A 22593-nucleotide genomic window follows, 5' to 3' on the forward strand; every position below is an offset into this window, starting at 1 on the left:
TATATGATAGCTTTTATTAAAAAAGTCAAAATGATTACACAAAGGGGGCAATTTAGGTTTTAGAGATACTGCATGAGTAATCTTAGGTACAGCATTTCCCCCTGAAATAGACCTGTAACGTTTTGGCAATAATTTCCTTAAAAATAAAAATGGAGCTTTGCCATTTGGGACTCAGTGGGAGAACACGGGGCTGATGATTGCATCCTCAGATAACACCGTGTCAAACAAGGTCAGGCTCACTCAGCCACGGGGCCGCTGACCGCTGAGCAGTGAAGCCTTACCAGGATGATGGGGCAGATTGAGTTGGGGGGCAGGATGTGATCCTTCAGGGGTCCACAGTCACACTCAGGTTTCACATGGGAGGCACACTTGTTATGGAGCTGGAGGGGGTATCAGCCGTTGTTAACTTGTACATAAACAGTGCAGGTGTAGATGCACATTTTCAGGTGCATGCTCAGGATTTATTTGCATTCCACGTGTCGTCCTCTCCGTTTCACTTTCTATTAACCCGCAACCAGAAACATGCGTTTCTGGGTGTAAATTGGTGAAATGACATGTGAGGTATCAGAGGTGCAAAACAAAAAAAACCCTAAAATAAATAAATAACTACAAGAAGCAGTGGGACTATAATGAGGAGGTGGCTGCCTCTCCTTGGGTGGTGGCTTACCGTGATTTGACACCACACACAGTGGAGCCCAGTCAGGCCCTGGTAACACTTAACGGTTTTGTGACACTTGTCACACTTGGTGGGGCAGTTCCCTTCCACCCAGAAATGATGCATTACCTGCAGAGAGAGGGAGACAGAGCATACAGGGAGGGGAAGAAGTGAGAAAAGAAACATGGTGCAGAAAAACAAGATATACAAAGGCACAAGTGACACAACAATTAAAGAAAGCAAAGGGGGAAAGAAAGAAAAAAAAAAGAAGAGTGAGAGAGAGAACGCAAGAGGCCAAACAAATGATGCTGCCTGTGTTTTTAAACCAGACCTATTCTGGTAATTAGCAATGCTTAGTAGCAGATTGAGTTGCTTTAATTCCATTAGAAGAAGAGAAGCCCTCATCCTAAGCTCCGTGGAGCATCGCTAATCCAAGCGTGCCGACTGGTAAACACTCCAATTGGACGCACCTCTGTGTTTTTCTTGGACTTGACATAGGTTTTGATGCAAGACGGCGGAGCACGAGCCACGCAGCGCTCGTGGACTGTGTACTTGCAGACTGGGAAAGGAAAAAGAATACAATTTCAAACTTTCAACTGCGCAGAGGAAAGTAAAAGAGACATTTCATACAGTTCTAGTGATGCATACTAGGGTTTGAGTAATGTGTTTGTGAAGGCTGTGCTGAAGGCATTTGTTGCCAGTATTCTGTGAACGGCCTCTGGGGTGAGTGTACTCATCTCTTATAACAAAACATAGAGGAGGGTTTTCGGTCTATTGTCGGCCGTGCAGATAGGCACCATCCGCTTCCCTGACCCTCAACACCAGCGCCTCTCAGGGCTGCGTGCTCAGCCCTCTCCTGTTCACACCAACCGCAGGGCCACCCACAGCTCCATCGACATCAGTTTCGACGACGCCGGATCACTGATGATGATGATGAGACGGCCTACAGAGAGGAGGTCAGAGCCCGGACATCTTGGTGCCAGGACAACAACCTCCATCTCAACGTCGGTAAAACAAAGGAACTGATTGTGGAATACAGGAAGCGGCAGGGAGAAGGATCCCCCCCCCCCCCCCAGCGCCATCAATGAGGCCATTTTGGAGAGAGTCAGCAGCCTCAGGTTCCTGAGGGCTCCACATCAACGAAGACCTGACCTGGACTCGTCTCACAGACAGCAACGCAAAGACAGACGGTGAGACAAAGGGCCTTCTTCCTGCGCAGGCTCAGGAGGAGCAACATGGACTCAAAACACTCCGTGACTTCCAAGATTCTCTTCTTCTTCTCGTCTTTGCTTCTGTGATTTTCTTTTTCTTATACATTAAAGAACTTGACCTTGAATTGTGGCTCGGTTGTCCATTTCCTCAGTTTTTCCAAGTGTTGAGAAAGCCTCTGAAACAGCTTTTAAGCCAGATGTAATACCAACTCTGAATTTCGTAAATCTGACCTGAACAAACACCCTTATAAAAGCTCACCCTGAAACTGCACTGAAAACAATGATCAAAAACAAAATAAATTAAAAAAAAAAGAAAACTACAGAACTATAACACCTCTGCTAATGACTATTTTTCACATCAGCACTGCAGCACATGCACAGCCAATGGGGGGGCCCAGTATATCGCGTTGCATCCGTCTGTACAAATCCATGTGTGTGTCGAACCTTTAACGGTAAGTGAATTACTCACACGAGCAGCAGAGTCCCTGCTTCCCCAGTCCGATCAGCATGTTGAGACACAGGTTACAGTAGGCTGGCTTGTTGAAGTGCTTCAGTCTCCACACATGTTGGCCGTCATCTTTAACGTTCTGCAGCGAGAGAGAAAGAGAGAAATTGACTGATTGATTGATTGATTGGCTACATTTGATATTCTGGTGGGTCATCACAAAAGTATTTGTATTTTCCCTTTAGGACCTCTGGTTGTGTAGTCCAAAACGTAGTACAGAGAGGGGACACTCATTCATAAAAAGATGACACTTGGTAGGGCCTCCTGCTGAAGCTGGTCAAATGATTCCATCTAGTGGGAACACGATGAACTGACTCTCAGTTTGAGGATCACACTCCTGTAAGGCCGTTGTTTATGAATCGCAGCATGTGGTTAGATAATGATAAGGAATGTGCTTTGTTAGTGTTAGTGTAAGTATATTCACTACCTCGAGTCTTTTTCATATCATTGTGTATATTAGCACGGCCCAGAAAGAAAAATAATTCATTTTAGATTCGCATCATACTTAGACTTAGACTTAGACTTCTTTATTTTATCCCCCATAGGGGGAAATTTTTCTTGTTACAGCAGCAACAATATAGACAGGGAGAGTGAAAAAAAACAAAGCAATAGAAAAGACAAAAAATAGCAAAAATAAATATAACTATAAATATAAATATATGGATTTGTGATGAAATGAAATAAATATTTACACCATAGGATATTTACACTTTAGACAGGAATGGAATGACATGGATGGTAGGCAGTATAATTAACATCAGCCAGTGATGCTGGTGTTATAGAGTCTGATGGCTGATGGGAGAAATGACCTGCGGTAGCGTTCCTTCTTGCATACGTTTTAGTAACTTAGGTGACACTATGAGCCACGTTCATTTACGGAGTAGATGCTAAAGCGCTCCTGTGACTTTAGAGTGATTAACGATTAGCATCTCGCAGGAGTGAGCTGAAAGAAGGTTAAAAAAAAAAAAAAAAGGTCTGTTTGCACTTGCAGGATGCGAGAGAAGATTGTGAAGCAGAGGCAGTTTAAAAAAGGTACTCATCCAGTACATCGGTTCAGAAATGGCAACATGTGTGAACTTTCAAGTTATTAATAGTTGTTTCATTTAGGGAGATAAATCAAACATTTAACCATCCCAGGTTGAAAATCTAGGGTGAAGTACACACTACACAGTATGACAGTTGTTGTTTCCTTAGCCTGATATCGACAGAATTGTCAACTCGTTACTCGCTACACATTTCCATCTGCAGTGACGTTGGCTCCACTCTCACTGATTTCCCTAACCAATCACCAGACGCCAGCGTATCTACCGGAATCTACATTTTTAGGTTAAAGCTGATGTGTAGCCATGCCAACATACTGGTTTTGACAGGTTTTAACAATGGTGCCTAGTAAAGTAAATGCCAGACAATGTTGAGAAGACAGATATGTAAAATAAAATGACAACGATATTAGTCCTGCCTGTGGTACGGACTGGCTAATCTTTAGGTGCACACTGGACCGACTGTTTTACAGTCAGGAAACTGCTGCTGAGTGTCGTCATGCCAGACCAGAGGCAGTGAACTCGGTGGAGTGGGCAGATTCAAAAGGTCTGGACCCGGGAAAACATGTCCCCTCTGTGATATTTGTCCAGATGGTCCAGGGAACTGAACAATCAGACCTCAAGGCAGTTACTGTCACACAACATGTTCATCATCCAGTGATTTTAAAAGCTCTGGGGATGGCAGCGTTGCTCTGTCAGTCTGTGGTCCACACTGACCAATCTCCGGCCCAGACATCCATGATGCCCTGATGACCACATCTGGCGCCAACAAGAGGTTGAATGGATCGCCATTAACTTTCGTCCACACTCGTGTCCCCTTCAGGATAAATTACTAACTTTGGTGACTTTTCATCCTGTGCCATCCTCAGGGCAGAATTAGAATGTGTCCAATACTTTGGTTTATGATGGGAAAAAATAAGCCTTGTTTTTATTTTCTGTTCAGTGTTAATCAGTAAATGTTAGCACGCTAAACTAAGATAGTGAACATGGTAAACACTATACCTGCGATGCAGAAATATGTTTGCATTGTCATTTTGAGCATGTTAGCATGGTGATGTCAGCATGCAGCTCAAATCGCAGCCTCACAGAGCTGCTGGCATGGCTGCAGGCTCACAGTCTTATTAATGGAGGCTTTGATATTGTTACATTATTGTTAGATGGTGACAAACGATGGAAGCCTCCGCACGTGTTTTGACACCTGTGCAACTTTTTTTCTCTTAATCTTAATATCTTCCTTATATAATCAAAGCCTGGCCACTGCAATATCAAGCAGAGACTTCCCCTTTGACTAAGCAGAGGGTAAAAAAGTAGACTAAAATAAAACAGACAGAGGTTTAATCACAAATTAATCTTCTTATGTTTTTTTGTAAATATCCAGGGCTTGTTTGGGTTTTATACATTGAAGTGCTTTCTTGTGAATGTATTTATTACCCATTCATTCATGTGTGAAGGTGTCGCACACATGGTGTGAAGATTAATACCAAGTGATCAGTGCCACAGCCCCCTAGTTACACTGCTATAGGCTTAGACTGCAGGGGGACTTCCCATGATGCACTGGGCTCCTCTCTCCATCCTCATGCTTCATGTCTCTTTAATGTCTGTTACTAACTTGGTATCTTCCCTTTGTGTTTCCTCACACACAGGAATCCTGTGGATCCTGGTCCTGGTTCTCTGGCTTCTTCTTATTATTATTATTAAAGATAATATTATCATATATATTCATTATTGATGTTATTCATTGTTGTTGTGTGATCATTATTTAGTCATATTCCTATTATCAGTAATAGTTACTATAGTTATACTTGTTGCTTGCTGTGCATCCCCTCCCCTTCTCTCTCTCTCTCTCTGTCTGTCCAACACAGACCTCGACAGAAAGCCCCCCCACCTTTTCCTGCCACTGTCTCCTAATGCCTGATGCTGCTCATGTGGGGATTCCTGAATCCTTCATTTTGAAGTGTTGTATCTTAATTAAAGAGTTTGGTGAATTGGCTCTATATAAATAAAGACTGATTGATTGATTGATTGATTGATTGATTGATTGATAAGCAAATATAGGTGGCCTGAGCGTGGACCCACCGTCTCCAGGCCCAGCAGCACCAGCAGTGGGATCGTGGTCATGCCGCCCTGGATCCACTCCTCCAGTGACACGGTGCCATCATGATCGTAGTCGATTTCCCGCATCATTTCCTGGAGAATCTACAATGTGAATCAAAACAGAACCTGAAACATCAAGTGCACTCTCTTCACTGGAACGTTGAATTCGAAAGCACTTTCTTCAGTAGCAGGTCTGAATGCGTCCGGTAACCGGCCGAACGCTTTGCTCCCCACTGGAATCAGATTCGTCTTCTTCCTGATTCCTGCTAAACAGGAGAAATGTGTCTCTTACTGGTTTCAGCTCTGTCACGTCCCACTCCAGGTACTCTGCCACATGCATCATCTGGGAGACGATGTGCTCCAGCTCCTGTAGCGACACCACAGACAGTCATTAACGGCACAGAAATACTGTATTTACCTTTCTGTACATTGCAGCCTTACAAGTTGGTGTCACTAAATGTGGCTGGCGTGAATAGACTGATAAACAGCGTGTAATAGCAGGTTGGGAGTGTCATTCTTCCGCAGAGAAAAACAAAGGCAGCGTGGGAAGAGCTCCGAGGCTGATGGTTTAATTACAATGTTTGCTTTTTTTGGGGGGCAGAGAAGGATGACATTATTATCTAGCGGGATACTGAGTGCAAATCAGGAGATACCAGCTATTTGCTCCATTTTCTCTCAAATCTGGAGAACAATTTGGGTCACGCTAAATTAAAATCTCTCCATTTTCGTGTGCTCTCTGTCCTCTTTTTTTATCACTCCCCCGTCTTTCTCTCCCTCTTCCAGCCAATAATGGGTCACTAATAATGGGATGCATTTCAAAAGCCCACCACCCACTCCACCCTCGCTCGCTCTCTCCCTCTTAACCTCCTAATTCCAACCCCTGACTCCCCTCCTACACATTTTCCATGCAGACACACACAAGCACAGGTCCTCTTTCATTCATGAACACACCCGTGCCCAACTCTTCGCCCTCTTTAATTCTGCTTCTCTGCCATCCACCCTTTCATATACTTGTACCATGCGTTGAGGTATTAGACAGACAGACAGATACACAGACAGATACATAGACAGACATATAGATAGACAGAAAGACAGATAGACAGACAGACAGACAGACAGATACACAGACAGACAGATAGACAGATAGATCCCCTAAGGGTGGGCATTTTTCCACAGTTGTTTGTGATTTTGATTTTTGAATTTATTGATTAATTAAGAATATAATCAACAGATTGCTGAATAAAGAGTAGAATTTAGTTAGTTGATAGACATGAGGATGCCTCCTCTCTGCTTTGATGCTGATGCTTCTGGTTTTAACACAGATTTTTAAACTCATTTTCTAAAAAAGGAGAATGGTTTCAATTTTTGAACAATGGATTTGAGGTGTAAACCATCCTTTAAGGGGAGAATATTTACCGAGCTGTCCAGAGAGCCGTTTCCATCTGTGTCATAGAGGCGAAACATGACTGTGGAGACAAAAACAAGATGTCAGGCTACAGTATTAACGCCCTGCATCCTCCAACCTGCCAGCTGTAAGCATCTGAATGCTGCAACTTCAAGTGTCCCCCAGTAACCACTCAAAGGTGTCACCATGGAAACAGCTCCCACATCACAGCTGTGATAGTCTCTTCCTCTTACATCACCGTGATGCGTGAACACTCCCCGAGTCCACGCTGCAGATCATCTCCATACTAACGGATACACATATTAATGCTGTAACGCACTGCTGCCCCACCCCCCACCTCCACGTGAGCTCGGTCGAGGGGCAGCGCAGTGCTGACATCATAAGGAGCCGACGTCAGACGGCGGCTGGTCAGGCCACTAACGAGGAGCTAATTGCCAGTTTCCTGAGGGTGTGTGACATTTAGGGGCAAAGGGAGGAGGAGGTGACGCTGGCGTGTGGTGTCTGGTGTTGGGTGGAGGTTGATGATGAGGAGGAGATGAAGAGGCTCCAAAAAGAGAGCATTGTTGTTAACTTCTATCTGCAAAACAAATGAGTGGGACAGAGAAAAGACTTTTCTTTTGAAGAAAAAAAAAACATTTCGCAGCAACAAATAAACTTGGATTGAATTGGATCGGAAAAAGGCCCGAATGAGATGAGTTCTAGTTCACCCATTCTTTTCATGTGGACTTTAGGTATGCTAACAAGTGCCATGGAGCTTGGACCAAACTGGGCTCAGACTGTATGTGGGCAGGTTTGTAGAAACATTAGCTGTGGCTGCGTAGCTCCAACATACCACCCTCGCTTAACGTGTTAAAGCTGTTTCCTACACACATTTCCCTTCAGTGACATCTTGTGTTGCATATTGCTATAATGTATACATAATCTAATTTTGCCATAATATTAACATGATATAACAGTTGAGACCAATGTGAAGAGATGTTAAATTATCTGTAATACAAAACACGATGTCTGAAATTCAGTCTCTATGGCTCTATTCTGCTTCATCCGGTGTTTTTTCAAGATTGTGACGCTCAAAAAAATGGAAATTGCACTGGAGCAAGAGACATTACAGTATTTTATCTGCAGTTTTCACTGTTTTTAGGTTAAATCATTTGTTAAGACAAATGTTTCCTTGCCTGCTGTGTAGACATCCATAATGGATTGCCAGAATCTGCTCCTTTCTGATATTCCTGAATAAGAAAATCAGCACAGAAGCGGCTTGAACAAGCTGCAGTAGAATCAGAGCAGTTCCTAAACAAACCAGCAGAGGTCCTCATCCACCTCCCAAACAACAGCTGCATAGAGCGTGCTCAATAAGGCATCGGCTGTGGTTAGAACCACAATGTGCTCACGCACAGGCAGCATCAGTTGAATTATTTAGTCATCCCTGCACTTAATGAGCACTTCTGTAATCAATAATTCAGCAGCTGGATGAAAAATACAGCAACACCGAAAAAAGTCTGATGACCAATTAAGCAACACGACCGCGTGCATAAATGATGTGATAAATGCAATTAAGAGATGTAGGGAGAAGTGTCGGTAAACTGCACTCCACTCTCCCCGTGGAGAAGCTTTATGGGAGATGATAAGATCGTTTCCACAAAGGTGAGATAAAGACGAAACAGTAGAAATGGATCAAAGAAAAACCAGAGAACATGGAGGATGATAGCTTCAGTTATTTGTTTGACTAGGGGGAAAGAATAAAACATTAAGACAGACAGTTGGAGCGAATGTGCCCGTTAACCACAAAGTACACCAGGGAATTAATGCTGAGTGGGAAAAAAAAAACACAAAAAGACTGAGACAAATACATAAAGACACAAAAGGAGATCTTTAACAAATATGTGTGTATATATATATATATTATATATATCTAATAAATATCTACATGACGGCTTAAATCAACACCGAAGAATCACAGAAGAGTGCACCACCTGTAGCATTGTTTACAGAACACTCAACATCTGTCTGGTAGCGTGTTAGAAAAAGGCTTTTACAGACACTAATCATCAAGGGTCTGCGCTTGATCAGGTTGATGTTAACCTTACAGACAGGATTTTATCTGGATAATCAGTTCTCAGACCCTGGAGACAGAAGTAGTCCCTTTGGTCCAGATAAACATCAGTCTGTCGGAATGAAATCGCAAAGCCACGGGCTTTTAACACACGGTCACACTGTTTCTGGATTCAGCATCTCGACAGAAGGTGCTGGGAAACCTGCTACTTTCTAGCATTTGTGAATACATTCAAAGGCTTTGGTGGCAAATAGAGAAAGAAAAAAAAAGAAATAGTTACAGCTGAGACATGCTAAAGTGTAATCTGAGGTGGTCAGTGAGTGTCCAGTCAGTTCATAGAGTGCATGCACAGAAAAAGGCACACGTCTGAGCCGTAGTAAATACAGCTACACGTCCAGGTGTTTACGGGTGTTGCATGATGTGCTAATGGCCACGGAAATACTTGTTTCTGATTGGCTGGCACGTTTCAAACAAAGACCCCGTCAACAGGTACAGTGAACTAGTGTCACAAATGTGTGTTAAGGTTAAATTGCACTGCAGGTAACCATAGGAACAATAGTTCTGCTTGACGCTGCAGTACCGGATGATGCTGATGTAACCATGACTTATATAGTAAAATGACTACAATCACACTCTGAAGAACAAGTGGCCACGATACACTCCGAGTTCCCCAAACAGACTGTAAAGTACAGACTGCTAACAGACAATGCTGAGATCACCCCTCCTCCCCATTAAAAAGCAGTCCAGTCTGAATGGGCCTTAAATCTGAATATTTGAAGAGGCAGCGTTTAGATTAGATCAGATTAGATTACCTGAACAGCTAAAGGCTGACATGGTTGTTTAAAACTTGAAAGATCAGCTATATATTGTGACTTGGACTCTTGGTATTAAGCTTTGTCCTCTCCTGCCCTTTGTCTTTTTCACTGGGACACAGTCTGACTTTACTTAGAGTGAAAAACGGTTTGATTTATGCGGTGGCTCGGCTGGATGGTCGTGTATTTTATGTGTGTGTGTGTGTGTGTGTGTGTGTGTGTGTGTATTCTCCACCGTTTCTTGCATCTCTGCAGCTTCCTACGCATCATTGAACCTTCGATGCTTGTTGTGCATCAACAGAGGAACGGGGTGATACTCACACTCGAGCTTGTCCTCAGGACGCCCGCCCTCTAGCAACGAGAGGTAACACACGATGTCCTTCAGCTGCACCGCATCCAGAGGCTGGGGCGGCGAGGGCGTCTTCAGAGGGGTCGAGTTGCCTTTGATCAGTTTCAGCCCTGCGGGGGGGACGGGGATGAAAGGTCAAAGCGTCCTCCACAACCCTTCTAATGTTAGCCCAACAACCTGCTGGCTTAGGGTGACATTAGTCATACAGTCGTATTGATCAGTGGTGGGTGGTGTCCAGTTCAAGCAAAAGGCAAACAACTAGCTTTTAGATCCACCAAACCCAAACTCAACGCATACAGGACCATTAAACAGTGATTTTAACCCCCCCTTGACCAGCTTTGTAATTACTCCACCACTGTCAAATAACCTTAGTTATGAGTGTCCTGCCATCCTTCCCATTTGACACAAACACCCCATAAGTTCTGTGTTCCTGGTCCTGACATGCGGTGACCTGCAGACACTACTGGGTATTGTAGTTTTTTCACAGGTTTTTTTGCCTCTATAAAAGCTGGTACAGGTCACGATTACTGCGGACTGTTGTGGTGATGAGGGCGCTGAGTCCGAAGCTGTTGATTTACTCGTCGATCTATTTTCCATTCCACACTTATGGTAATGACCTTTGGGTATTGACTGAAAGAGCGACACTACAGAACACTACAGTACAGTGCTCTCACCAAAGAGCTATGCTGTGGTAGTTTGTGACGCATCGGTGTCATCCAGCTATAAAACAAGTGCATCAATGAGGCCCAACGGACATACTCGCATGTACAGGCGACACGGATTCAGATCCTTGGATGTACAGAACGTTTGGATCAATTAGTCGAAATTAGGGAAAATATATACTAATAACTTGTTTCAGAGAATTCTATCAGCTATGAATTTACAGATTCACAGTTGTGCTGTTGCAACCTCGTCTTTTACTGTAAATGTACTTCAGTACTACTCGTTCCCCATTGGGATCTTCGTCGGTGCTGCCAGCAACAGGAAAACATTTTTTAAACCTTATAATAAATCTTGTGATCCTGCTGTGCAAATGACAGGACCATTTTGCTGTAGTATTGTCGGGTAAATGCAAGCAAAAATAAATAAAAATAAATAATCAGTAATTCCATTATGTCAACCACTGTATCTGTGCTGTTTTTGGACCTAAACATGTATTCATAATCACAGTTTGTAACTGTAGTATGTAAACAAACTGTATTAAACCTCCAGCACTTAAACCAAAGGACAAAAACGATACAGAATCTTTGAGGACGAATGTTTTTGAGGGGACGTCTGACAAGAGATGCTTTCACATGGAGCGAGCCAACCAATCATGACTTGCTTATGCTTTCATGGGTGATTTGACACAATCTAAATTCTTTACAAGAGCCTTGGCACTGGATAAAAACAGCTCCTTGCCCACCATGTCCCTGACATAATAAGATACAGCTTCCACTGTGTACACATATATCTGGCCTTGCCCCAGTCTTCTTCTTCTCCTCCTCCTCCTTCTTCTTCTGTTGAGTTTTATAGTGGCATAAGTGTTGCATTATCACCGTCTGCTTGACTGTCCTTTGCCCCTTCCATTTTGCCGTATGGCCATAGCATGTGTGAGAAGGCGTAAGATGGAAATGTTCCTGAATGTAACTGCAAGTGTGAACAAGGAGAATCACGAGCGGTGCCTGGAAGGTTAACCCAGCAATTTACCAGGAACTATGTGTGAAAGAGGCTTCAGAAGGTGGTGGGTCCCTGTCATAAGTGTGAAAGTGGGTGCTGGTATTTGAAAACATTACATTACAGATCAAGCACCTACGTGAAATGATGATGTGAGCCTTTATCATTCACCTGAGGTGTATCTGGCAATCAAGGAAGTGTGAAGCCAAGTGTCAGTGCGGTGGAGCGCCGGCTCAACCAGACGTAGCCTGACATGTTATGTGTGTGATTTTAATATCAGTAACTCATTACCACATGAATGAGGTATTAGTATGAAGGCTGTAAACAAACAAAAGCACTGCCAAGACAATTGGCAGCTCCCACACTACAATTCACATTGTGCGCCACTGCACTGGACTTGGCGGGCATTCTGCCTGAAAACAGACACAAAATGGTGCTGCTTTTATACAGCAAAGAAAGTAAAGCTCTCAAAGTTTCAGGAAATAGCAAAGTATCTTGACAGGAATGAGCGTCGGTGCTGTGAGGACATGGAATAAGTGACACACTGGCTGCACTTCCTCACACATCAGTAACTACAACATGCTGCGTTTATAACTTGAGGGTTTGTCGGGCTAAATGTTTCCTTTCTACACTTACCAGATACTCTGGGCTTGTCAGAAGATGAGGGACTGGGTTTGGGTCCCTTGTTGCTAAACGACATGAAGAGGTGTTGACAGAACTCTTCGGGGAGTTCGCTCTCCAGGAAAGTCTGCATGAAGACCTTGAAGCCCTCAAAGTCAATCTCCTGCAAACCATAACAGAAACAGAGCATGTTGTCCATCTTGGCGGGCGGCAGTCATTGCCTTAAAGGCCTCAAGGAAACAGCAGATGACTTTCAATGTGAAGAGAGCGTGTTGGCATGTTTCACTTCTGGGGGGGGGGGGGGGTTAGGAATCTGTGATCATTTATTCAAATGTTGCAGAATTAATGTTACAGTTTTCTGATGGTTGGAGTGCTGATTGGGCGGTAAACATCTATCTTAGAGAGGTTTCATCTTCACGCTCGCTGTGATCTTTCCTATCATCCATTCAGGCTCACAGCTTCGCCCCTGCCCTCAGTTTGTTTGGTTGGTTGACTGGTTAGTTTTGTCTTACGTTTGCCTTTTTAATGCCGGTATTCCCCATTACAGGAAGATATTTTTAGGTGAGTCACACAGAAATGTCTTTAATCGAGTTCAAAATGATTGTTTGTTGCTTCATCACATGCTTGAGAGAGTCGAGGCATTCAGCGAGAAAGTGCTGAGCAGTGAAACACACCAACAGTAATTTAGTGAGAGGAAGAGGAAGAGGTTACCTGGCTGAGGATTTCCTGCTTCTAAATCCGCAGTGTCCGCAGAGAGAAAGAAACCAACATGATCATGGACATATCACGCAGTCAGTACATTCAAGATGTGCTCAGTCAACAACATTAAGGGTAACTATAAGTATCCTGCCATATTTTGTAATGTGGGCATAGTGGATCAAAAAAAGTGTACTGAATACTGTGAAATAATATTCTGCTATTTATTGGGAATTCCTACCACAATGTACCCTTTTCCCCCCCAAGAACGTAGGAGAAATCTGGATTTTAATATGTGTATTTGAGCACATGGAGGCATGTGGTGTTGTGACGATGCAAAATAATAATTGCTGTTGTTCTGGTGCTCTAAGTGGATAAACGCTTCAGCAGCTACACAATTACTTTTCATAGGAAATGCATACTTCGTACCAAATGCAGCTTACAGTTCAGCTTTGTGTGCGAATGAATAAAAATGCAAAAAACTGTTGCAGTATGTACTCGTACTGTCCTACAATATATGGTTAGCAAATAACACACGCTACTCACAAAAAGTTAGGGATATTAGACTGTCAGGTGAAATATATGGAAAATGTAAAAAGTGAATGCTACAGTGATATTATATCATGAAAGTAGGGCATTTAAGTAGAAGCATGCAATGGTAATTTTATTCATTTTAAACTATTTATTTGAAGAAAATCTACCAACAGTGGTAGGTAAACCACAACAAAAAATGTTCAGTGTCTCAATAAATTGGGATGTGGCCAAAGGACGTCCACTCCTCTCCTTTCTGTGACTCTTCCAGTCTCTGTATCACTGTTCCAACCTGCTGATGACACTCTGTGACCCTCTAAGCTCAGTGAACACCTCCGTCTGAGGACTTCCTGTTTGAAGCCTCCAGTGTTGAGGTGCTGCTGATCAACTGTTAGGTGTCGTCTTGGTCTCATGATGTCAGAATGTGAACAGCAGGATGAGGAGGACTGTTTAAATACCAATTCTAACTGAAGCAGGAAATGTATTGGTGGATTCATGGATCAAACCTGTTGTGAATGTTGCTGTTAAGCTTCTTGTTAGAGAACAGCAACTTGTGCAAAAAGTACTGAAACACTGAACAGTTGGACATGTGCATTCAAAAGTTTAGAGAAGGTCACATTAAGTTCACCTGGAAAGGTTAGAATGCATTTTAGGTTCATCCTGAAATTTCACCTGAAAGCCGAATATCCCTAACTTTTTGTGAGTAGTGTAGTTAGCAACCATAAAAGCCACAGAAAAACATAGTGATTAGCCGATACATAGTAAATAATATGACCACTGATTAAATGGAGTCTGGTCATGCTGTTGAATTCAGTAGAAACTGTAAACCATCTGTTATATAATACACTGTAAAGCGTACGCACCTCCTCTGGATTGTATTTAGCCAGGACACCATCTCCATGGAACTCCTGCAGCACGTCCTTCAGCTTCTTGGTTGAGTCTGATGAAAAACAGCGAGGACAAGTTACTGTATTTGTGCGATGCGATCTGTTTAGGTTTCGAAAATGTGGCCTCCTGACACGGCGAGTACACATTTACAATTAAACAGTGTTAAACAGCGCCCAAAAGGCATGTGTGAGGATTATACCGTCGTGAAAATGACACGGTAATGAAAACAAGTCTGGACAACCTCTGGGTTTTTTTATCGATATGAATGGACTTTCTCAGCATGTAGCCCACACTCAGGTTCACAACCAGGGTTTCCACTATTTCTTTTTTAAAAAAATGGAGCTTATTTAGTGGAACCCTGGACAAGCAGAATTCATACAGAAATGATCATAACTTAAGCTACACACAAACTCATTATCTATACATACGTAGAGATGATTTCAAATCGTTTCATATAAAGAAAAAACATTTTTTTCACCATAGGTTATTTTAACAGCTCAGTAGTTTTGGGATATATGCTTATTTCTGCTCTGACATGAGAGCAGTAGTGCATTAAGTACGGACCTGGAGACAGAATATGGTTCGCCTTGCTGAATGACCGACAGCATGGGGGAAACAGCCAGCCTGGCTCTGTCCAAAGTGGGGAGAACACAGACTGACGCCTTGAAGTCTCACTAATTGCCAAATTGCATCTTGTAACGTTGTTTAAGCTGTACACAAATAAACATTTAGTGGTTTGAGGGGGGGGGGGTTACATACATGCTGCATTTACTTGGTGCAGTGACTGTGTGCAGCTTTCAACAGTCATATGATGGCTAACATGAGTCCAATAGTCACTCTTCATTTTAGCTGTTTCTGGCCTCATGTAGTCAGGTGAGCCAGTGTAAATACTAAAATATGGGTTATATCATTATATTGAGATTTGAAATGAAAAATAAATTATAAATTTTAAATTAATATATAAAATCAGCTTGTTTCAAGTGATGTAATTAGTGTTTTTCTCTTGATACAACACAGAACACTGGCCAGTTAAGAGGCGTGAGTCAGCAGGAAGTGACAGGAATAAACACCCAATACAAAAGGTTTTCTTTTGTTTTTTTTGTACCACTGCAGCCATGAGAGGTCATTCAGCATACAGTACATAAATGTGCATAAAGATGATGAGACCAATCGGTTCAGTAGTATCTGCACACACACAACCAAACGTTTGATACCCCCCCCTGGCAGAGATAATAATATGACACTTTTTGTCATGTCTTATGAAAATAGGGGAGATTTGGTTGCAGCTGCGGAGAGAAATAACAGGATCAGACGGAGATTGGCTCTCTGCATGCTGCCGAGCGTTGATGGGCCCTGCTAGAAGAATCACTTCGCTGCTCCACAGACACAGGTTCTAATGTTTCAGAAGTTAATTAGAGGTACCATTTTCTCACATGCCCTGGAGGCCCAGGTTCATCTGTAAGCATAAACCAGCCATCACAGAGTACATTAAGATGCCTACTAAAGTTCGTGTTTCACATCAGCTTACCTCTTCACAGGCTTAATTAGCACGCGTGGATCTTTGACTCCTCCTGTTGATAAGATCGAGGCTGTTTTTGAGCAGCGCTGCACCGTAGAAACGTTTGTACGGCTAAAAGTCCAACACTGAGGTAAAGGGATCCTGTTCAGTGTCACTGATTGATAACCAGCGAATGTGTTGGGGGTTCTCTTTTCCAAAACAGTAAGAGTTGGTGAAACTACTTTAGATGCTACAGTGTGTATCCTCTCAGACTGAGCAAATACAACGCTTGTGAGACATAAGCTGTAGAATAAATATCACAGACAATCCGAGTATTGTGCTGAAGTTATTAACGGCTGATGTTTACTTGTGCATTTTGTTGGCTGTAACATTCTGCCACCTCCTGCACTAATGGCTTTGAATCTTTGATTTTTTTTCCCCCCAGGATGCATTTTAAACAACAGTGACTAGAAATTAATGCCTCACAGTGGACTGATTGTGTGTCATCATTATTGACCATCTTTATCAGCCTACTGTCTACACAAACCCATTACAGGGCAGAGAGATTATGTATCCACTGATTGGCTGTCACATTCAGCAGGCACAACTGAATTACAATGTATTTCGTCCTCAGTCAGCCTCGTGATTCAACTGTGTGGCACGCAGTAATCAGAGAACAAGACTCTTTTAATGTTTTATTTAGCTTTCACAAATGCGCTGAAGAGATCCTTTACCTTGAAAAGCACGAGTATTTTCCCAAATGTGAAGCAGCACTCTGCTACACTCTGCATATTAGCAATTATATCATAGAAAGAGAAACTAATTGTTGTGAGTCAGATCTTAGGAGCCCGGCTGGGCACACCGCTATTAAAATGTTATGAAGGTGTGCACAGCTCCCATTAATGAGAGGGAAGGGAGAGATACAGTGGGAGGCAGGATGAAGGGAGAGATGAGGAGGGTAGGCGAGGCCATGCGATGCCCATTGTTGCGGCTCACAGAATGGGATATTTTATAACCTGTAGCTGCACAGCCCACAAAGAGACGCCCGCAGCTCGCTGAAACATGATTACCCAAATCTGTGTGGCGTGCACGCATGCTTGCACGCAGGCATGCACACACACTAAGGCTCTTCAGTTCCCTCTTTTTCATTCCGCTCTCTGCCTTTCAGTCCCACAAGATTTTCCATTTAAAGCTCCATTGTCAGCACTCGCATCTCTGAACCGTCGTCTCGTTCAGTTCAGCAAACTCCTCAGCCGCCAACAAAGCAAATATTTGCAAAACACAGAAACAATAACCTGAACCTGACTGGCTCTTAAGAGTAACATCCGCCAGAGTGGAGCAGGAGACTTCACCAGTGTGTGAGTGTAACAGCGGCACAAGAGATCCTGGGTGAAGAGCATTCATTATTAAGATTAAGATTCAAGAGGCACCAGTTGAGTACAATACATCCCACAGGGGCAGCTGATACAAAAAGCACTTCAAAAAAGGAGGATGGACACCTAACGACTATTTTTTCTCCGTAGTTTGTTCTATTGTTTGTCTTCCAACAACGATTTACTGCGACTTTCGGTCGAGTCCAAAACTATGTGTGGGTGGTGCACAACATCCCACAGTTTGCCTGCCAGGTGTCGTCATATTTTCCATCCCTGGTACCATTTCAAACGATGAAATGTGTCAACATCTTGGAGCGTAACATAAACTTCAGGCATCCAGAGCACAGTCTGGTGAGCAGGGGAGCCATTTGTCAGGTTGCGAATGAATCATTCAGGGCTAAAACGGCACCACACAGATTAAATGCTCGAGCGGCTTGAGCTTCCTACATCGGCAAGATGAACGCAGTCTGTGATTATAACGTCAACATTTTATCATTAGGATGTTTGAGATTAACCACAGTGAATTGAATCATCCTGCGAATGGGGGGGGGGGGTAACACTCTTGTTAGTGTTAACCCGGTGGTGTGATGCTATCAGAGAGAATGTGTGCAGGGACTTGTGCGAATGTGTCTCCATGTGGGATTTGCATTGCTGCTGATGTGAAAGCAAAAATCATGCCGTCGCTCCAAAAACTCATATTGATGAAGTGAAAATTTGCCTCAAGTGAAAACACTTCAGGTCACAGATCAGTTATATAAAGGAGTAAAGTTTAGGTAAAAACATTGTTAGAGTGAAAAACAATATATTTGCCTTAATGACAATCACTCCAGTTGGGGATGTCGAGGTACAATGCTAAGTCCTATGCTAATAGTCATTTAGAGCCCTGTATTATGTTTTTAGTCTATAAGTGATGTTTGAATAAATAGGTAAATGCCACCCTGTGTCCTTTAGCCCACAGTGAGTCTGTTGTCAGAATGAATCAGACTGATGATCACATTGCTGTTTGCAGCTCTTTTTCCACCCAAATATTGTTGGAGATAGTATTTACCTACACATTATTTAGCCAGAACTGTTCCTTATGAATACACAACGTTCAAGGAACCATACGATGCAAATCACCAGTTCAAGCTGACGGGTGCACTGACGTGAATGCTGGACATTAACTGGTAAACAGAAGCACTGCAGAAAGGGTTCCAACCGTGTGAGTGTTTGCAGGTTAGGTAACTAACTAGCTCCTCCATGCCGTCCAGACTGATTCTGCACTGGTCACCAGGGGACACAGTCTGTCAACTAAAAAAGACTATAACTAAAAAAACAAATTCACCTGCAGTTGATTTCACCAAAGACTAAATGTACAGGTATTTTACAGACCATGCTAACAGCATTCACTATATGCTATATATATATATAAGAGCTACATATTGAATACAGCATTACATAAGACCCCATAGCCACCTCGCAACACAGACATAAAGTAACAATAGAAAACGCATTGTTTTACTTACCAGGAGTTAAATGAGAAGATTAATATGAATTTCATATCAGCGTGTTACGTAGAGAGTCCAGGCCGAGATGTGTTTAGCCTTCCAATACCTTCCAAATCACATGTTCATGTTTTGGCCAAATGTTCACAGCTGCACGAGGACAGGACATGGAGTCACTGCCCAGCTGTTGCTAATCAGTAGGCCTAATTAATGCATCACCTGAACACTTCTTAGACCCCTTGAACACTTTAACATTTGCTTAAACATGACAGGAATTGTTGGTTCCTGTCAAACTGTTATGCTAAAGTTTCCATCAGTGCTGAATGCAAAGAGATGAAATCGGTCTTCTGCTCATTTAACTCCAAGAAAGAAACAAAACAGGATTATTTCATTTTATTTTTTGTTTGCCATCATTTGATAATGAAAAGCAAACAGCCCAGCGACTATACGGCTAAAGAGGCGATAAGGGAGAAGTTATGAGAGACAGAATTGCTTGTATAGTAAGAAAACCTTGGAAAATGGTACAAGGACAAGAGAGCAACACTCAGAGGATCCAGTGAAATGAAGCATAGCTACATCCTGAACATCTCTTTTTTCACAGAAAAATATTTCTGTCTGTGAAAACCCCATTAATATTTTACCTGTTTCACAATGAATCTTTTCATTCCCTGAGCTGCACAACGACGGCAACCAAAAAGACAGCAAGCAGTGATGAAAGCAGGAGCGAATTCTGTGGTTCACATCTGATAGAAATACAAAAGTCTTGAATTCAAAACTCGGACACAGCAAATCCTCTTAATGGCACAAACTTGCTGTAAATTATTTGTTACAACTTCCATCCGCCCACAATCAGGTGCCTGGTTGATCATTTCATTGATTTACTATATGTGTGATCAATTGTCATTCACATCAATGTCACCCACAAGCAAAATGAAGAATCTAACGCTGCTAAAAACGTCACAAATTTAGCAATGTTAGAATTGGTATTACAGAACCATAGAAAAATGGAAATATAAGTAAAATTGTCAACACCATCATGTGGCAGAAATAAAATAAGGAATGATTTGTCATGAACTTGGATTCCCCCCCCCCCCCCAAAAACAAAGCGGATCAATAAGGAAATATGGCCAATGTAACATGGAAGGATGAATGTAACTGTTTTGTTATATTTGTTGAAAATATATAGAACTGACCGACAGCAACCAATAAATTAAATGGTTTGACAAAAAAATAAAAAGAAGAAGAAGAAAATCCAGCCTGCATACGTGGCTGACCTGCCTGTATATCTACGTACATGCCTACCTGCATGCACTCTGCCTGTGCGCTCATTGTGCATGAGTCTTCTACAAGGCTGTGCAGGCTTATTGCCGGACTAGTGAGCAGCCGGCACAGCTGAGCCGCTGTCGTTTAGTGAGCTAACAGCACTGAGCGCAGCCTCTGAGCCCAGTGAGCAGTGACTGTGAGCGAAAGATAACGCTAGGATATCAGCAAGGATATTTAACAGTGTTGTTTATTTGTTAGTCTGACAAGTCAGTCAGCGGCTGTGTGCAGAGCAAACAAGAGACCCGGCCGCGGAGCCGTACTATCACTGTGCAGCACTATCACTGTGCAGCAGTAGTCCAGCAGCACACATTCATGTGTTTCAGGGGAGTGGCTTTGGATTTTTTCAGTTGAATATTTTTAAACTATTGCTATTCTTTATAGTTTCTCCAGTGTTGCTGATCCTGCCTTTAAGGCAGCCATTTGTTGCTGGGCAGGTTGCATTCAGTGGATTCATCAGAGCTTTTTTATTGAAAACACCTGCATGCTGCTGAAAATGATGAGATGATGACAGTGAATCAAAGAAGCAAAGGGTCGTAAAACCAAGAGTTGAGTGGAAAATGCAGATTTGGGAAATAATTCTCTGTGAGGTTTGTCAACCTTTCTCACATTGCACTTTGGAATTTGATCCATTGTTAATAACAATGATTTGTGCCAATGCAGCTCTCTGTCCAGAAGAAGCAGATTAACTAGCAAAGATGCTAACGTAACCTCCATCCATCCATGGTCTATACCGCTTATCCTTAAGGGTCACAGGGGGGGCGGGCAATCCCAGCTGACATTGGGAGAGAGGCGGGGGGACACGCTGGAGCGGTCGCAGTCAATCACAGAGCCGACACACAGAGACAGACAATCATTCACATTTACACCTACGGGTAATTTAGAGTCACCAATTAACCTGCCTGTCTTTGGGCTGTGGGAGGAAGCCGGAGCACCCGGAGAAACCCCCACCCCAGCACAGGGAGAACGTGCAAACTCAACGCAGAGAGTTCCAAGGTTCAAACCACAAACCTGCCGGCCAGGGGAACCTTCTTGCTGTGAGGCAACAGTGCTAACCACCGCACCACCACGCTGCCCCTAACATAACCTAGATTCAAACATTGTCACATAAAAGGCAAATCACAAGATAAGAGGCAAAAGGATCAGCTGCTAGGTAAAGACATCCCTGGCTGATTTACTCTAGTGGCTGCCTGAGCGTATACTGCCTGTCATACTGTAGGACAGCAGGAAGAGGACTGTTCTCACACACCACGCACACAGAGACACCTGCAAGAAGAAAGAATGTCCTCATCACAGTCAGACACAACCAGAAAGTACCTCTTCTACTCACACTGAGTGTATTCTTGTAGAAGGGCGAATTCAGCTGGGGTCAGAGTGACCCATTTGTCCTGGCTGCTCATCGTGTTCAGACCTCGTCCCTCCGTCCGCCGAGCATTCCCTGGGCACCAACACACAGCGGGGCGTCACGCGCTGAAAAATAACAACAGACATCTGATCACCTGCCCAATTAACAGCCGCAGACATCTCTTTCCTCTTAATGGAGGCGCTTATGGAGATGCTTATTTGCAATCAGAGGCCGCAGCCACAGTTGTTTCTGCGTTGTAAAGATGATAAATAATGGAAATATATCAGACCATACAGTATCAAAATGGCATTTTGTCTCATTTCCCATAATATTGATACTTTGGCACATTTCCCTCTTTTCCTGCCGGTTCCTCTTTCTTCAGCTGTCATCTCTAAGCCGATAGCCGAAATGTCCCTTTGTCTCTTGATCGCCATGTTTTTAACGGTGTTGCAAGGACTTGACATTTCAGGCACTGACATTCATGTTTGTCAGAAAGCGCAGGATGGAGCCAGAGTAACATAATTAGACGGAGTTAGAAACTGACGAGACCTTTTTATAGACAGAAACAAATGCTAACAGAAAAGTTATATGTGTAAGTTATATTACGGTCATTTCTGTTGCATGTTCTTTTCTGTCTGGTGAATGTGATTTGTAAGCCTGGGAACCTCTGTAACACAAAGCTTCATTAATAATCAGGGCTGGCTATATACCCCCCCCCCACGCCACTTCACTTGTTAATGAACCAACACATGTTTTGTAAATATTAGTCTTAACACACATAATGTTCAAATACTCATGTATAAACAGACTACAGTGAATACAGTATTTGTCTATCACCACCTGACCTTTCTCAGGGCCGTTTGCTTGACCTGGTTACGGGGATGTAATGGATGCACAAGGCAACCATGAGGTGAGGAACATACATTCATTACAGATAAAAGAGAAGAATACTGTGCAAAGTCTGGTACAGTGATCAAATGGAAAAAAAAAAAGAAATCTTATATAAAATTTCCAGCAACTGTAAACACTTTAATGGAACCAAAATGGTAAAGCAGCA

General features: G+C 42.9%; 1 protein-coding gene across 1 annotated transcript in view; it reads right to left on the minus strand.

Annotated features, from left to right (window-relative positions):
* Nucleotides 1-21591, minus strand: part of dgkb (diacylglycerol kinase, beta) — a 64541-nt gene extending 42950 nt beyond the window's left edge. The window contains exons 1-12 of the mRNA XM_070834951.1: nt 21522-21591; nt 14492-14568; nt 13113-13133; nt 12417-12564; nt 10097-10234; nt 6922-6971; nt 5798-5872; nt 5488-5607; nt 2336-2453; nt 1126-1214; nt 668-784; nt 282-380 (exon numbers count right to left, since the gene is read on the minus strand). Of these exons, the coding sequence (XP_070691052.1) occupies nt 282-380; nt 668-784; nt 1126-1214; nt 2336-2453; nt 5488-5607; nt 5798-5872; nt 6922-6971; nt 10097-10234; nt 12417-12564; nt 13113-13133; nt 14492-14568; nt 21522-21591 (1122 nt within the window). The remainder of the gene's footprint in view (nt 1-281; nt 381-667; nt 785-1125; nt 1215-2335; nt 2454-5487; nt 5608-5797; nt 5873-6921; nt 6972-10096; nt 10235-12416; nt 12565-13112; nt 13134-14491; nt 14569-21521) is intronic.
* Between the last annotated feature and the right edge of the window lie 1002 nt (nt 21592-22593).

The sequence above is a fragment of the Pempheris klunzingeri genome, chromosome 8 (assembly GCF_042242105.1).
Source record: "Pempheris klunzingeri isolate RE-2024b chromosome 8, fPemKlu1.hap1, whole genome shotgun sequence".
Taxonomy (NCBI): domain Eukaryota; kingdom Metazoa; phylum Chordata; class Actinopteri; order Acropomatiformes; family Pempheridae; genus Pempheris; species Pempheris klunzingeri.